This window comes from Rana temporaria, chromosome 5 (genome assembly GCF_905171775.1).
Source record: "Rana temporaria chromosome 5, aRanTem1.1, whole genome shotgun sequence".
NCBI classification, from domain to species: domain Eukaryota; kingdom Metazoa; phylum Chordata; class Amphibia; order Anura; family Ranidae; genus Rana; species Rana temporaria.
The window spans coordinates 98,361,185-98,378,649 of record NC_053493.1 but is presented as its reverse complement, the minus strand read 5'-3'; the positions used below and the strand labels follow the sequence as shown (position 1 = coordinate 98,378,649).

Genomic DNA, 17,465 nt, shown 5'->3' with positions numbered 1-17,465 from the left:
CTTATATAGCGCGGCACATGCAAACTAAATCGCCTCTGGGCGCTTGTTGTTCCTGTCTCCTTTGATATCAAAAGAGATGAGTTTTGATCTTTCTCCTGAATGCTAAGTGGTTCTCCTCCAACCGAATGCTGGTTGGTAAAGCGTTCCATAGTCTAGGACCCTGGACCGCGAATCTTCTATCTCCTTTGGATTTGTAGTTGGCTTTCGGTATCTGGAGTAAATTTTGATCGGTAGATCGCAGAACGCGATTGGGATTATGAGCTTTTATTTTTTTGCATAGATAATGGGGAGCATTCCCATGGATACATCTGTGTGTGTCACAGAAAGCAGCCGGCCCATTCACAAAGCGCTGCGCTGCTCGCGCCGTAAGGCTTCACTGCCTGTTTCCCTTATTGTGGATGGCGGCGCTTGGAGCTGCCAGGATCGAGGATCGGCCTCGGTGGGGGCCAACATCGCTGGCGGCTAGGACAGGTAAGTGTCCTTATTAAAAGTCTGCAGCTCCAGTGTTAGTAGCTGCTGACTTTTAATTTTTAATTTTTTTTTTGTAATGGAACCTCCACTTTAAAGTGTATCTAAACCAAATGCAAAAAAAGTACTACAGTATATTGCAGCTTACCAATCCTTGGATGTGCCGAAAATGGACCAAAAGACGCACAGGGCTTCTGTGCAATCTCGCACCGGAGCTGCATCGAAAATATATGAACCAAATATATAGAGAACCATTCACATTTTCCTGCTATTGCGAATTGGATGAGGTTACCCGCATCCAATTCGAAAGAGTGTGAACCAGGGCTTAGTTTTACCTGGTAGTCTTGCCAATGATGCCTGAAGTGATTCTAAAGGATCAATGTTTTTTTCCTTAATGCATACTATGCACCAAGGTAAAAATACTTTCTGGATGCATCTCCCCCACTACAGCACCCCCCTTATACTTACATGAGCCTCAATCTCAGTAATGTACACAAGAGCAGCGGCTCTCTTGGGTCTCTCGCTCCTCATTGGCTCACACAGCAGGGGGAACCATTTGCTCCTGCTGCTGTCAATCACAGCCAGTGAGCCAATGAGGATATAGTGGGGGGCAGGGCCAAGCCACGCTCTGTGTGTGAATGGACACACAGAGTGTGGCTTGGGAGCGAGCCTGCTCGAGTGCCCCCATACCAAGAGACTTGCTATTGGGGGGGGGGGGCACTTGACAGGGGGAGGGACCAGGACCACCAGCAAAACCTTTGCACAGAGCAGGTAAGTATAACATGTTTGTGGGTTGGAGCTGCTGCTTTATTAGAGACCTTCCAATACATCAGTAGTAAGTAGATATCACAGCTGAATGGCTGCTTGGGCTCAGAAACAGTCACATGGAGCCTTCCAGCCTATCAGGGCGCAATCTCTGTACTACTGTGATTAGCTGTCAGTAACTCTGAATGCATACAGCTACAGTGCCATGACACACATTGAGAAATGCTGCATTTGGGCCAAGTAATGCTCAGAGCTGGGTCTTCCAAAGCCTAGCCAAGCAGAAGCCTAGGGCCTGGTTCATGTCCAGGGGGCCCAGCTACAAACGTCTTATTCCTGCCATAAACCAGAAAGGGTAAAGTAACTGGTCAAAGCTGTGCATCTGCTTGCCACTGTATGAGAGGGATACACTTGTAAACAGATTGGTCATGCCAATAAAGAAATGGCATCTTCTCTATATGTTTATTGCAATGGCGGGCCAAAGCTGCTACCTTGCCAAGGGCCCCATTCTGCCTTATTCTATCTCTGGTAACAGAGATATGTAATACCTACCTACTATCCTCCCACCCTACTATTCTCACTCGCCCTGGCCTTTACTGAGGCCTTGTACACACGGCCGAGAAACTCGACGGGCAAAACACATCGTTTTGCTCGTCGAGTTCCTTGTGAAGCCGCGGAGGATCTCGGCGAGCCAAATGTTCCCATTGCCGTCAAGGAAATAGAGAACATGTTCTCTTTTTGGCCCGACGAGATCCTCGTCGGTTTCCTCGTCGAAAAGTGTACACACGACCGCTTTCCTCGGCAAAAAAAAAAAAAACAGCAAGCTTCTTGCTGGTTTTTGCAGAGAAACTCGGTCGTGTGTACGAGGCCTCACACAGCGACTGCAATAATTATTGGTGAGTATGACCGGTATGTTATGTATATAGTGGAGAATACAGAGATTTGTGAAGGGTGCCTTTTGCAGGAATAAAGTTTATAAAACACAAGGTGAAATTGTAGGTTATGCCCTTCACAACATATAAGATTCTTTAGATTTTTCTGCTCTTGTCATTGGTTACTTGATAATGGTTGCTGGAATAAACACGTTCACTTTTCCTGCCTCCACTATTACACACAAGGCTATGCGTGACACTGAACTTAATGAAGCACAATCATGGAGTTCCTACACGTCAGCATATCTGAAGATATGTTTACCTGAAGGTTAGCTCTCTTTATAGCTTATAAAAACCAAACAGAACAGGTTCACCTTTATCTGTGTTTTAAGACGTGAGAGCCGTGTTTGTCAGTTCAGCAAACAAGCCAAGCAAAATTCTGAAGTTTTTCTTCAAACATCCTTGATCAATTATGTCTCTGACAACTACAATGTTAATGCTTTTTTATATAATTGATTTATTAAAATAACCTCATAAACATTTCACCCAGTATGTGTACAAGTGAGAGACGTAGCTGGTGCTCCCGGTGAGGAGAATTGGAGGAGGGGTAAAGGAGGGATAGAAAAGACCCCACACTCTACTTTTCACAACACGACTGCTGCACCCGACCTTGTACTCCCTTTTTTTCCTTTCCTGTTCTCTCTCTTATTCTTAAACGTTTCCCTTTTGTAAGTCAGTTAAAGAACACCCCTTCCCACCTTACCTCTACTAAAGAGAAAACCTTCCTCATCTTCTGATTCACTTTAATGAATTAATAGAAAATAAAAGTGTTACTGATCCTCGCTTATTGCATAAGGTTCATAAACATCTGTTAATACAGTCCATTGCAGAAATAGGCAACCTCAGCACTCCAGCTTTGGTTTAATTACAAATCCCATCATGCCTCTGCCTCTGGAAGTCATGTCTGTGTCTGATAATCTTTCTGTGTTTCATGGGACTTGTAGTTTCAACACAGCTGGAGTTCCAAGGTTGCCCTTACCTCCGGTCTAATGCCTTTAGCCCACGTTCACATTGGGCATTTTGACATGCGATTTGACATGCCAAATTGGCCCGATGTGAACGTGGGCTTAATGCATTCGATCGGAGGTGACGGAAATTTTGGCACTCCAGCTGAACTCGAACAATTTCGAACCCGCATTCAGTGTCAACCTAGGCTTAAAGGGGTGTTCCAGGCATTTTTAATGTTTATTAAAAGTCAACAGCTACAAAAAGTGTAGCTGCTGGCTTTTAATAAACCTGCACTCACCTGCTCCACGTTCCAGCGATGTCCTGGCCAGAGCTCCGCTCCTCTCCCACCCTCTCTGGCCAGCGTCCTCATTGTTACTGTGGGCACCCGGCCGTGACAGCTTTTGGCTTCACGGCCAGGCACTCACTGCGCATGCATGAGCGGCGCTGCGCTGATTGGACAGGCGATCGCCTGGGACCTGTCACGTGTCCCAGGCGATCGCCTACAGGGAGGGGCCGCCAAAAGGCGGTATGACGTATTGCCTTAGCGGCCCCTCGGCGGAAGGGGGAAGTGGGACAGGATGTCCCACTCCTCCTGAAGCATAAAAAAAATTACATGCCATATGTGGCATGTAAGGGGGCGAGGAGTGGATTAAGCCGAAGTTCCACTTTTGGGTGGAACTCCGCTTTGATCAAATGTGTCACTGTTGTACCAAGTGATTTCTGTTACACTAAATCTTCAAATAAGGAATTTTTAAAAGTGTGAGGATAAGGCACAGGGATGGTGAGAGTAGACCATGTGTAAGATTTGTTCATGTATGTTGTAAAATATAACCAACATCTCATTGGTTGCTGTGTGCAGCTCCTCACATTTTTATTCCCTCCAGTCAGTAATAAGGCAAAGGAGCAAGATGATGCCATGCCTCACCTTTGCTTATGTGAAATGGTAGAGGGGAGGCCTAATACTTTTTTACTGTAATTTCTACATATTTTTTGTCCTAAGTTTTTGTTGTTAAAGCACAGTTGAACTTTTATTGTTTTTTTAAGGCAAATATTATGCAAGACAGTGTGTTTTTACTAAGCTCTAAAATTGCCTGGGTTTCAGGCTGCACTCATTTTATAAATGCCCCCCCGTCTGAGGCCCCGTACACACCATAGAATCTATCCGCAGATAAATCCCATCGAATGGGTTTCAGCGGATAGATTCTATGGTGTGTACACTCCGGCGGATATTTATCCGCAGATATTTCCGAATTCCAGCAGATAAATATTTGTCGACATGCACAGAATATCTATCCGCTGGAATCGTATCCCACGGATGGATCCGCTCGTCTGTACAGACTCACCGGATCCATCCGTCCAAAGGGATTCCCCGCACGCGTCGTAATGATTTGACGCATGCGTGGAATTCCTTATATGACAGCGTCGCGCCCGTCGCCGCGTCATAATCGCGGCGACGGCGCGACACGTCATCGCCAGAGGATTTTGGCGCGGATTTCAATGCGATGGTGTGTACACGCCATCGCATAGAAATCTGCTGAAATCCTCGAGAGGATTTATCCGCGGATACGGTCCGCTGGACCGTATCCGCGGATAAATCCTCTCGTGTGTATGGGGCCTTAGTCTCTCTATTATTACTTGCTATAATTTCTCCATAAAGCTGAACTCCTGGCAAACAACTTAATACACAGATGAATACATACAGGTCTCCTCCCCACCTCCAAATTGTGAATGGACAGTGAAAGGAGAAGCAGGAGGCTGATAGCTCATCTTGTCACTCTCCTCACTCCTATCAGCATGTCCCTTTGTTAGCACACAAGGACTGCAACTAATTGACTCCTTGTGCTGCTTCTCCCTCCCCCAGTCTGAACTCTGCTGTATGGGGAGCTTGCAAGAGGCTGATAACTAGTCAGATTCAGGTACTTACACTAGCTGCATTAAAAGAATAAATTAAATGATGGTTTAATTAATACAGACTTAATTAATTTGTATCTTTTTCTATTTGCTAGGAGTTAAATTTTAATGTTATGCATGGACATTGCAGCATGTTCTGCTTTAGGCCCCTTTCACATGGAGTGGATCCATCTAGCTGATCCTCGCTAAACAGACCAATGACAGTTCAGTGTCCGCTCCGAAATACTGAGCAAACACAGCCTGCTTTTCTCTATGGGGCAGTTAGATGGAAACGGACTGCATGTCCGTTTCCATCTGATTGTCATCCGATCCAACCCACTTAATGTGCCATACGTCTGTTTTTGGCAGAATTTGTCGGATCAGATGTCCGGCAAGTGTCAGCAGACACATGTTCGCTGACATCTGCCGCCCCATAGAGAACAATGGGTGGTCCGATCGGGTCCACCTGAAAAACTGACAGTTGGACCTGATCGGTCCGCCGGTGTAAAAGTGGCCCAAGACTGTAGTTATACAATAATCAGAGGTTTCCTTTAAGTAGGTAAAATTGTCAAGTTATGATGATTAAAAAGCCTGCCATACACTAGCAGAATTTCATTTGAAATATTTCATTTTGAGAACGTTTGATTTTTTAATTACCGGTATTAGTGGGTTCAAATCAACATTTATTTTAGGCTATAGTGTTGCGAGAATTTAAAGGAGCAGGGTGTAAAACATTTTTTCAAGCAAGTTCATTTCTAACAGTGAATGTGTTTTTGTTCAGGAAATGACATCGCTTCCAAAATCAAATGTTAAAAGCAAACCAATATTTGAATTACCGTACTTTCAAACGACACTCATCAAGTCATCAAATGTAATAAGAAATTGCATGCAAATGTTCATACAAATATTTGTACAAACCTTCAAAAGTATACTAATGTATGGCCAGCTTTCATCTAACCAAGATTTCTTCTCTCATGCAGAATGTAAATGGTATTAAGTACCATGCCAAGAACGGCCACCGAACACAAATACGAGTGCGCAAACCCTTCAAATGCCGCTGCGGGAAGAGTTACAAGACAGCTCAGGGTCTCCGTCACCACACAATCAATTTTCATCCTCCCGTCTCTGCGGAGATTATCAGGAAAATGCAGCAATAAAGCTGAAGACATCTGTGCCAAGAATCCCTCACCAGCAGATGAGAAGTTCACAATAGCCACCTTTTCTGTTTTTCTTTGTTTTTCTGCTTTCCAATGTATTTCAGGGGAAGAGCTCAAAAGTCCTATGAAACCTAAGTTTCAGCGCATGCTTTAATCAAAGAATTCCAGTTGTTTGGAGTTGCCTGTCTTGCAAGGTGTACCTATCTCCGATACAGAGTAGAGGAAGCATTGTGTTGCACAAGACCACATTGAGTCAGTTCACTGGTAACAGGTGACATTGCTGTGGTCTAAAGCACTAAGTGCCTCAAGCCACAGTGATATAGCTTCATTCCACAGACTCCAGTTCTAGGGGAATTGACAAGCTTTGTTCTTGGCCAACCTACAAAATGACTTCTCCTTTTTGTACGGGCAATAGGTACTTCCTAAGGAAAATTACCTTTTTGTACTTTGCACACATAAGTCACAAGACCCATTTTCATTAATTTAATAAGGTGCTACAGTAATTATATAAAGAATCATATTCTTTTGGGGAAATGCATATGCCCCTCCACCCAGAATTAAACTCAATTGGGATGTATGTTGTGATGTTTCGGTGTGGCAGTGTTGTGTGAATGGTAAAGAGAGATCCTGGTACTAAACAAACCTTTTTTTCTGAGAGTAGGAGAAGCTTAATAAGTTAGGGAACACTGGCCAATCATAATGAGGGAGGAGGGTTCAGGTTCAGCCATATCTAGTTAATGACTATTTATTATTAAGAAATATTAAGATCTTTATTTGATAACTTTGTATAGAGTGCAATAAAGTGCTTAAGCACACAGCAACAGTTAGCAGCTTGGGCTGGGTATACATCTAGAGTTGCTCCTACCATGAGGACAGGTGAGCGCTTTGTCATAGGCAGAGCCCTCTAGGATGGCATGAGGCAAGGTACAGATCTGGTCCCAGGCTGCCTCCTGCAAGTATGAGTAGGCAGAATCAGCAGGGGGCAGCATATGATGTCGGAATGCTCCTACATACAGAAGCAAAATGCACCAACCTGGGTGACCAGATGTTTGTCATATCTAGAATGTACTGTATTTATTGGCGTATAACACTCACTTTTTTACCCTGAAAATAGAGGGTAAACTGTGCCTGCGTGTTATACGCAGGGGGGCTTGGAAAGTTTTTTTCCTGAAACTTTAAAATCTAAATTTTAGGTGCGTTTTATACACCGATAAATACGGAAATTAATTGGCAGTTTAGCAACAGTAATGCATTGCAGTGCCTCAGTAACAAAAATTATTATTATACTACATAAATTAATATGCAATAATACAAACGTTATTAGACTACTTAGACCACAAACAATAGTAGAATCGTTATCAGGCTACATACTGTACACTAATAGAATCATCAAAGGACTGCATACATTGCTAGGGCACTGCATACAGCAATGGTAGAGTACAATAACTCATAACAACCAATCAGATTTCAGTTGTAGTTAAGTCAGTGAAAGATTAATTCTGGTTGTATTGTTTTTTTTTTTTACTTTGCCCCTTACTATTTTAAATTAGCTCAGTTGGCCTAAATTTGAAATTTGATCATTGGGACCACCATAGCAATGTCCTGTACACAGGATATAAACATGCCCAAGTACATGTAAAATGGTTTACTTCTAATTTCCCAGACCTTCAGTGTAGTGAGAATAAAGAATATTTCTTACTAGATGCTGTGTTACTGCACTTCATTGCTCTTCACACCAAGTTAATAAAATAAAGCTCCCTGCAGTTTTCTTCCATATAGTCAGGAATATTCAATTTAATTATTGGAGTTATGAGAAGATTGGGTGGCCAGGGTCAAGTTTTAGTTAAAGGGCTGCACCTTTATGAGCACAGATCTTTGTTGCTGCATATAATCCAGCCATTACTTTATACACCTTAAGGTTGGGTTCACAGCACACAGAGCGGCTCACAGCGGAGGTCTGGTGTGTGCCTGTTCATCGTTTCAGGTCCGATTTCAGCCCAAATTGTTGTCTGAATTCAGACCTATAACAGACCAGAAGACGCACCAGAGCCGCTCCGGAGATGTGTGAACTGGCTCCATTGAGAGCTGGTCACAATCTCCTGACATGTGAATTAGATGCGTTGAAACCGAGCCTTAATATAAATAACTTACATAAAATGTCAAAATATAATAAAGCATGATGTCTGCTACCATTCTAAAATCCTGCTGCCCACGGCTCTGGCATATTGTCCCATTTTCGGGGGGCTGGAGATGGCACCTTGATACCTTATACAGAACTGATAATATGTGTGTCAGTAAATTGTACATAACATACTGTACAGAACAGGCCCCATTATCTTCAATTAAAACTTACAATGCGCTTGACTGAAAAAGGCAGCGTAGTATTAGGAACATTCCATTTCATCTTTCTAGCATGAGCAACATCAGAAAATAGAATAGATAAGACCCAAAAGACAATAATTGCTAAATACGCACAGTCCTTTCTATGAAAAGTGGCAAACAAAATATAGCAACCAATAAGAATACTTGGTTGGTGTTCAAATTAAGTTAAAGCTGATTGGTTGCTGAAGGTATCAAGACATTTTGTTAGCATACTTTTCATACACATGACTAGCAGTGTTTTCTGTCAGTGTCTGCCTTATTTTAGCATTTCTAAAGAAAACAGAATTATTGCGGCCATTTTGTTACATTTCTATTTTTTTATATTTGTCTACATAAGAGCCTGGGAAATTGTCTTCTTGTCTTCTCCTTGCTTTATATAGGAAGCTAGCCAGAAAAAAATAAGATTGCTAGTAACATATTAATATGTTAGTCTTGTTAATATTGTTATTATTTAGCAACATATTTTTATGTTGGTAGCATTATCTTAAAGAATCTGGGCCTTAGTCAGTGTTATTCTCTATAGAAGAACTCCCCCCAAAGCTTTTGGAATACAGGGGCCTAGCAAATGTGACTGATCACTTGTTGCTACAGCCTGCCAATCTTCATATCTGAGTGCACCTTCACTTACTACTCAGTGGAGGCAAGAGGATTTCCTCCTTGACTTCCACTGGGAAAACATCTTATAGTGGAGTGGACTGAATGCTGATTTTTGATAGACTAAATTAAAGGATTGTGGCAATAGGCGGCAAGAGATAAATACACACTGGGGCATTTTTCAGGCACTTTGGCATTAAAAAAAGCACCTGAAAGAAGCCTCATCTGCAATCCCAATGTGAAAGCCTGAGTGCGCTTTAGGAGCAGTGTATTCAACGCTCCTAGAGCGCTGCAAAGAAGCTGCTTGCAGGACTTTTTTTTACGTCCTGCCAGCACAGTGCCTCAGTGTGAAAGCACTCGGGCTTTCACATTGGGATTGCAGATGAGGCTTCTTTCAGGCGCTATTTTAACGCTAAGACCCCTTTCACACTGGGGTGCTTTTTCAGGTGATTTAGTGTGAAAGCACTCTGGCTTTCACATTGGGATTGCAGATGCAGCTTCTTTCAGGTGCTTTACAGGCATTTTTTTTAACGTTAAAGCGCCTGAAAAATTCCCCAGTGTGAAAGGGGACTTAAGGTACTGTACACGGCTCAAATTTTGGCCAGTCCATACTCAATTAGGCCAAAACTCAAGCTGTAGATGACCCTGTTGGCACAACCTGTCTTGACAAAGGTTGACTAAACAGGTCCGTAAACAATGACCTAAATTACATATTGCTTGCCAACTTATTTGGGTATTGTAACAGCCGCTGGAGTCAGCTGTCCGAATAAAATAGCTGGCGGGTGAGATTTGTTCATTCACACTTAGTGAAGATGTAGGAGTCTGCTAGGTTTCTTCATCACAGGTCTGGTATCTCAGACGAACATAGGGGCCTGGTCACAATGGGTATAAGTCACCACAGACCAACCAGTTGTAGATTGGCGTTTCTACTGCAGTGGGTATTCTCCCATGCCTACCCTTATATGATAAATACTTCCTGTAAAATCCCAGAAAATTATTTTTAATAAGTGCACTGATCGCTGAAATATGAAGTCATATAACAGGCCTGTTTGAAGAACAGCCATCTCAGAGCACAAGCAAGTCATTCCTGACACAGAGGGTAACTTGCACCATATGTAGATGCTACACCATAGTCTATTACCAGCTAGACTGCAACCCCTCCCTAGTATGTGTAATATATGTAAGTGTAAAATGTGGGATCTGTTATCTGGACAGACATTACTCAGAGTTCCAAAATAACTGCTACTCTTAATGAATAATGCCAGACATCATTATATAAATGTATCCCCAAAGACTGCTACCATTTCACGGTTTCCATAGTTCCCAGTAAGAGCACAGGTTTTCGGTATTATTTTACCAGTGACTTTGTAAAGGAAATTGGAAAACCTGCACTGTTAGTAGTCCCTAAAGATCAAATCCCTAAAGACCAGGGCAACCCTGTCTTGCAATAATACACAATAAATATATTATGAATTCCCGGGCTATAGCAGCTGGACAGGAAGGGATTTAAATTCCTGGTGAAATCTGCTACTGCTACTCCATACAAATACTCTGGTCCTCTTTAAACTGTATCAATATGGTTCAGTCCTTAGAGAGATCTATGAAGTAGTCAGGTAAAGGCCATACTGTTGTTTAAAGCATGATAGGTTCATTTCACCAGTGAGAGAAAGAATAACAAAATTATAGACTGATCATTTCTTTGGACAAACATACAAAATCAGAAAGAAATCAAATACTTTTTCCCCTTACTGTACCGGGTAAAAGAAAGATCCCTGAGATTGAAAATTAAGAATTCTGGGTAATAAAGTCCATAGACACACATACTGTACAACTTTGTATGGATCGCTGAACCTGAAAAGCTGATGGGAAATCTGCCATGTGGGTCTTATTGTGGCTTTTACCATTTGAATCCTGCCATTATCTGACAGGTACACAATGTGCATTTCAATACCAAATTCTCACCACTTCAGACTTGTTAACCTGCCTTACTTGTTAAACTCAGTATATTTGGTATCGGTTGCATAGGTAATGGAAATATAAATAAGAATGTTTAACATATAGTAAAAAATATTTTCATACTTAAATAACATACATATAAAGGTTGTGCTTGCTATTGTTTTCCTATTATCTTGCTTATTCTATTTTTGTTACCATTTAAAGTTCTCAAACATTTCGTCATCAGCTTGCAAGAGAAGGTGGAAAGTGTGTTACAGTGGTGACACTGCATTTACAGGCGCCACATAAGACTGAAACTGTCATTTGTAGCCAAATTTATTTTGTGGACCAGGTAGCTAAAATGTCTGTTAAGGTTATTGAGTGAATTACCAAAGGGCATGAGCTTTACTTCATGTCAGTGATCATGTGTTTACTTTGTAATAGGCCGAATTTAAGTAAACAGAGTCTACCGAGGTAGCGTAAAACGTACTCCTATTGGTAAATTACTATTTTAGTCATCACTGAGCAAGTTTATAATTTCAAGCAGCATTGCAGGTTTGAGAAACAATGGAATTCTCACCATGCCTGCCTCAAAACATTTGGAAATCTTGTCAGAACAGCTAAGTATTGCAGCACTGCCTGAGAGAAAGGCCAACTAAGTGTCAGCAGATATGGCAGTACTGCCTGCGAGAACAGCCAACCAAGTGTGAGCAGATATGACAGTACTGCCTGCGAGAACAGCCAACCAAGTGTCAGGAGATATGGCAGTACTGCCTGCGAGAACAGCCAACCAAGTGTCAGGAGATATGGCAGTACTGCCTGCGAGAACAGCCAACCAAGTGTCAGGAGATATGGCAGTACTGCCTGCGAGAACAGCCAACCAAGTGTCAGGAGATATGGCAGTACTGCCTGCGAGAACAGCCAACCAAGTGTCAGGAGATATTGCAGTACTGCCTGCGAGAACAGCCAACCAAGTGTCAGGAGATATTGCAGTACTGCCTGCTGGAATGGCCAACCAAGTGTCAGTCGATATGGCAGTACTGCCTGCAAAAACAGCCAACCAAGTGTCAGCAGATATTGCAGTACTGCATGCTGGAATGGCCAACCAAGTGTCAGTAGAGGTTGCAGTACTGCCTGCGAGAACAACCAACCAAGTATTAGCAGATATTGCAGTACTGCCTGCAAGAATGGCCAGCCAAGCGTCAGTAGATATTGCAGTTCTGCCTGCAAAGAATGGCCAACCAAGTGTCAGTAGATATTGCAGGACTGCCTTCAAGAATAGACAACCAAGTGGCAGGAGATATTGCAGTGCTGCTTGCTGGAATGGCCAACCAAGTGTCAGTAGATATGGCAGTACTCACTGTGAGAACAGCCAAACAAGTGTCAGTAGATATTGCTGTACTGCTTGTGAGAATGACCAGCCATGTGTCAGAAAATATTAAGCACTGCCTGCAAGAACACTCAACCAAGTTTTAGTAGATATAGCAGTACTGTCTATGGGAAAGGCCAACCAACTGACAGTAGATAATGCATTACTGCCTGCAAGAACAGGAAACCAAGTTTAAGTAGATATTGCAATACTGTCTTCAAGAATGGCCAACCAAGTGTCAGTTGATTATGCAGTACTGCCTGCAAGAATAGCCAACTAAGTTTCAGCAGATATTGCAGTACTATCTACAAGAATGGCCAACCAAGTGTCAGATACTGCAGTATTGTCTATGCGAATGGTCAACCAAGTATCAATAGATACTGCAGTACTGTCTACGCGAATGCTCAACCAAGTGTGAGTAGATATTGCAGTACTGTCTACGAGAATGGCCAACCAAGTGTCTGTAGATACTGCAGTACTGTCTACGAGAATGGCCAACCAAGTGTCAGTAGATACTGCAGTACTGTCTATGAGAATGGCCAATCAAGTGTCAGTTGATTATGAAGTACTGCACGTGAGAATAGCCAACCAAGTGTGGTTGGAAAAACCTGTAAAAGGAAATTGCATTAGAGCACAAATAGCAGCAGTCAGCACCAACCATACTAAAGTTTGTGCCTGTGTTGATAGGCCTTTGGCTTGTGTCAATGGCATCAGTTAAACATCAGTTTAAGATGCATTTGACTTGCAGTTGACTTCAAGGGGGTTTTGCTTTCCTATAGACTTGTATGGCCTTCCAAACCCCATTTGATGTGAACAGATGCCAGGCGACACAGGCTCTTTCTCTGTTAGATCTGCATGATGGAAGTCAAGTTATATTTATATATTAATGACTGATTACTAGGGCTGAATATATGTTTTAAGCAGGACATCTGCTTACGTTTATATTTCTATGCTACGGTTTGAATGACTGTTACTCGATTACTGCTAGAACACTACAAAAACATTTTATATATTTGAGAGTGAATTATGTGTAGCTTTTTTACATGTTCAGTAGAGTCTTATGATTTGCAAAAGTGATATTTTCGACCCAAAAGAGGTGTGTCTATATACATGCCTAGACCTGTGTAAACGATGGAAATGCTTGGTACAGTCTGGACAACTTTTTGCAACTTTCGTCCTGTGTGCGATCCCAAAATGCTGGGGGTCATGTGCTGGTCGCATGATTGTACTATGCAAGCGACAGGAAGCTTTGTGTTAGCGGTACTAATCTCCATGCTGTAAACAGTATGGCGCCTTCTAGAGGCATTTTTGTCTAAGAGCAGCTGGGCCTGCATTTCAATGTACAAACCCTTTATTTTTACTGTTTGTGGAGCAACTTGGGGAAACCCACCCAGAAGTTTTTGTAAAAATAGATTTCAGCCTCAGCAAACTTCATATTGCAGCGTCTGATTATTTCCAAGTTTCAGCAATCTATATATTTCCTTTTATAAAGAGGAGAACTTTTATGCTGCAGGTTCAAAACATTTCCCTGAAATTAAAGTAGGTATGAGAGTAAGTTTGCCAGTCTTTACTGATAATTCCCAGGCACAACGCTTTGGATTTGTGTCACATTTGCTGCGGTTAACTGGTAAAGAAAAACTATAGAATTTCCAAGCATCTATTTTATGATGTTTGCAGTTTGCTTTAGTAAATATCCCCCTTTTCCTGCACACACATCAGTGTCACTCCCAACACACTTTTTTAAGCTATTTAGGCAAGCCTCAAAAATACATTTGCATTATTCTCAGGAACATTAAATTATTTGTCAATCCCGGGTTTTGCCTTTGTTTTCACAAACATGCAATGCTGCCTGTAGTGTTAATTCCATGTTTTTCTTTTTCTTTTTTGTCTAAATTGTGAAAATCCTCCATTTTAACATGGAGACATTAAAAGCACTTTGTAGTTCTTGATTGCCAACAAAGCTCATGCTTTCTGCAATGCCAATAATTGTGATTATTGCACCCTTACATTCTCCACATTGAAAGGAGGCACGGCTGTGGGATGGGAATTATAGTGACTCTCCTTTGATGTTTATAGTGGATTTTTTAAACCATTATTTTTTTTTATTTTTTTGTAACTGTACTTTTCTTTTGATTTCATTGTAATGGTCATTTCATTCCAGACTGAGTTGTCTGTTTAGCCTTACAGGTCACCTTGGTGAACCAACAAACCATATGTTGAGAGCCAAGTGCTGCGTGCCGCAGGTAGAAATCACCTGTCTTACATTAACTTGTCTGGATCATGCCTTGCTTGTGTAATAGGAGACCAGCAGTCATTTCTAATCTTCCTGCTGGTGAACTGTAACAAATGCTAAAATATTGAGAAGGTCTGTCCCCTTAGATTGGGAAATCACAACATTTTGGGAATTTACTAGTTCTTTGAGCTTCAAAGCGTTGCTTATATGATCAGCAACTAAGCAGACTGCACAAGAGAAATCTATACATGTATGGCTAGACCAATCAGTGCAGGCACGATAAAGTCATACTATGGAAAACTGCACAGCCAGGTCAACTTTGGATTCAAGTAACCGCAACTGACCAGTAGCTGTTAGCAAAGGTGGGTCCACAGTTTGAGGGTTAAAACAGGTGGTGGGGAGGCAACATATCAACACCTCACTGCTTGTCAAATTCACCAGAAATCGCTTTTCAGAGGGGCAGAAACAATAGCCACATGTGTGAACGAGCCCTAACTGTACTTTACAGAGTTCACAGAGAGGCTGCACCAAGCACCATTATAAATGGTGGTTGGTGTATCCACGGTCTAGCGATGTTTCCTATAAAGATGTATTTTGCAGGTAGAACAGAAATGAAGATCGCCATTTTAAAATAGAAGTATGGGAATTGAAATAAATAAAAATTCATACTCACCTAGATCAATCTGATGCTGCATCTGTACTCCATCGCCTCCAAGACCAAGAACCAAGCGATCAAAGACAGCAAATTGCTCAGTTCTCGGTCTTCAGAGAGTAGTGACTCTCAGTCACCGGCTCTGTGCTCACTGGAGCACTGGGCTGTGGAGGGGCAGAAAAAGGCTGAGCCAACTGCCAGTCCAGGCATCTGGGTGAATCCCGACATTAGAGTTGGGATTGATCCAGAGCCTGGACCGGCTCAGTGATGTCAGCCGACGGTGGACTTTAGCCTGCTGTTAGCTGAAAACAGGTCACAGGGGTGCACTCCACTGACCTATAGGAGAAGTAGGGCCAAAAGAGCTTGGGCCCCAAACTACATTCATTAAATGCTGAATATTTTAAAATTAGCAAGCAAACAGAATATTAAAATAAGCTTTAAGCCCAGGTTTACACCAATGCGATTTGTCTTGTAATCTGACAGATCAAAATCGCATGACAAGCCGCACCCTATTTGCGGCAATGGGATGGTTTGAATCGTTGTGACTCTGAAAAAAGTTCCTGCACTACTTTTCTGTGATTTTCTTCTTAGTTTCAACTTGCATTGACTTCTGTTAAACAAAGTCACAAGCCACAATAAAATCGCACTGAACTGCGGCTTTGACATCTCACTAAAGTAGTGCGATTTTTGGTGTGAACCAGGGCTAACTCTGTAAACCTTTATTTTTATAATAAACATCTCCACTAAAAAAACTCTTTCACTATGCCAATGGATATTGTCTCTTAAAACACTCCTTGTTGTCCCTTAAAAAGTTTCCACAATGTAAGTGCCAGAATGCCTCCTTGTTAGGCAGCCTCAGTTGTATGGCAACTGATCTGAACAATCACAAAACCATAAAAATATTTCTTTCAGTTGCCGAAAAAAAAAGTTTAAAACGTTTTCCAGGCAGCTGTGACAAGTTTACCGCAGGGTGAAGAACTCGGAAAATGCCAACAAGGTATATTAAGTCGGTGGTAAAACAAATACAATGTAGGAAATAAAATCTAGTTCCTCCTCCTCCTCCTCTGATAAATGATGTTACATTCACTGCAGAAAATTGAGATATTACAGTAGCAATAACTGCTGCCGTTATGGTTCTGTAAGATTTGCTCATAAACAGACTATTGTTTCTGTTGGATCGGAATCATTGTATGGTACTTTTCACTTGTCTTGGCTGATCCAGACATGGGGATGAACCAGGGCATTCAGCAAACCCTATTTGGCTATTTGCTATCTGCTGCAATGTTGGCAGCCCTGCAAGGAAAAGAACAATCTATGTATCTTTTTTGGCAACATACTTTATATTCCAGGCAGGATGTTTGCTCAATAGCTAAACAGTTGTAAAATAATATCATTGTTGCATGTAAATTCTTTTCAGCTATAAAACTGAAATTCCAGTTTCTATTTACCTACTCAGTGTGACAGTATTATTAAACAGGTAAGGATGGGACTATTTTGTTACATTGTGTATAGTGAATGTATTGTACTGTGTCTGTGAAAAGTGTGTTTAAATTATATTTTCATATGTTTTGTTGGGGACAGAGTACATTCAGTTTGAAGGTGACAGGGGTTTTATGTTTTCAAACTGAAGGCAAATTAATGAATCAAGAACTCCTGTCAAAGCTGCTTATAAATGTAAATCAAAGTAAAAATAAACTGCCTCTGACTGAGAACAAGTACAAGTGCCTCATTATTTTTTTTCCTTGTGGTTTTAAAGGTGATAAGTGTGACTGGCATACACGCTCATTAAAAGAAACAAAATGGAAAAAAATATACACAGTTTAGGTGATAGATACACCTTATAAGACGTCAGTTAAACAAATCCCCATGCCTGCCATACTGAATATGGGTACATATTACAACCAATGTCTAGGCAGCCATGTTGTATATTCAGTAGCAATCTCCCCCTCCCCAAATCTTCACCTGTCCTTTATAATCCAATCCTGTCAGATTCTAAAGGGTTCTTTACATGGGAGATGGGCGAGTCTGCTTCCTGAAGTCTGTGCTGTGTCTGATTTTCTAAGGCTTTCTGAAGACGTCCAACAGGACAAAACACGTTGAGGCATGGTTTACATGCCGGTGACGCTACATCCGATTGGTGGAA

At 41.8% G+C, this 17,465-nt stretch overlaps 1 protein-coding gene across 1 annotated transcript in view; it reads left to right on the top strand.

The window, feature by feature from the left end:
• Positions 1-6,734, top strand: part of JAZF1 (JAZF zinc finger 1) — a 355,941-nt gene extending 349,207 nt beyond the window's left edge. Inside the window, exon 5 of the mRNA XM_040352925.1 lies at positions 5,981-6,734. Coding sequence (XP_040208859.1) covers positions 5,981-6,157 — 177 coding nt within the window. The 3' untranslated portion in view covers positions 6,158-6,734. The remainder of the gene's footprint in view (positions 1-5,980) is intronic.
• The last annotated feature ends 10,731 nt before the right edge of the window (positions 6,735-17,465 follow it).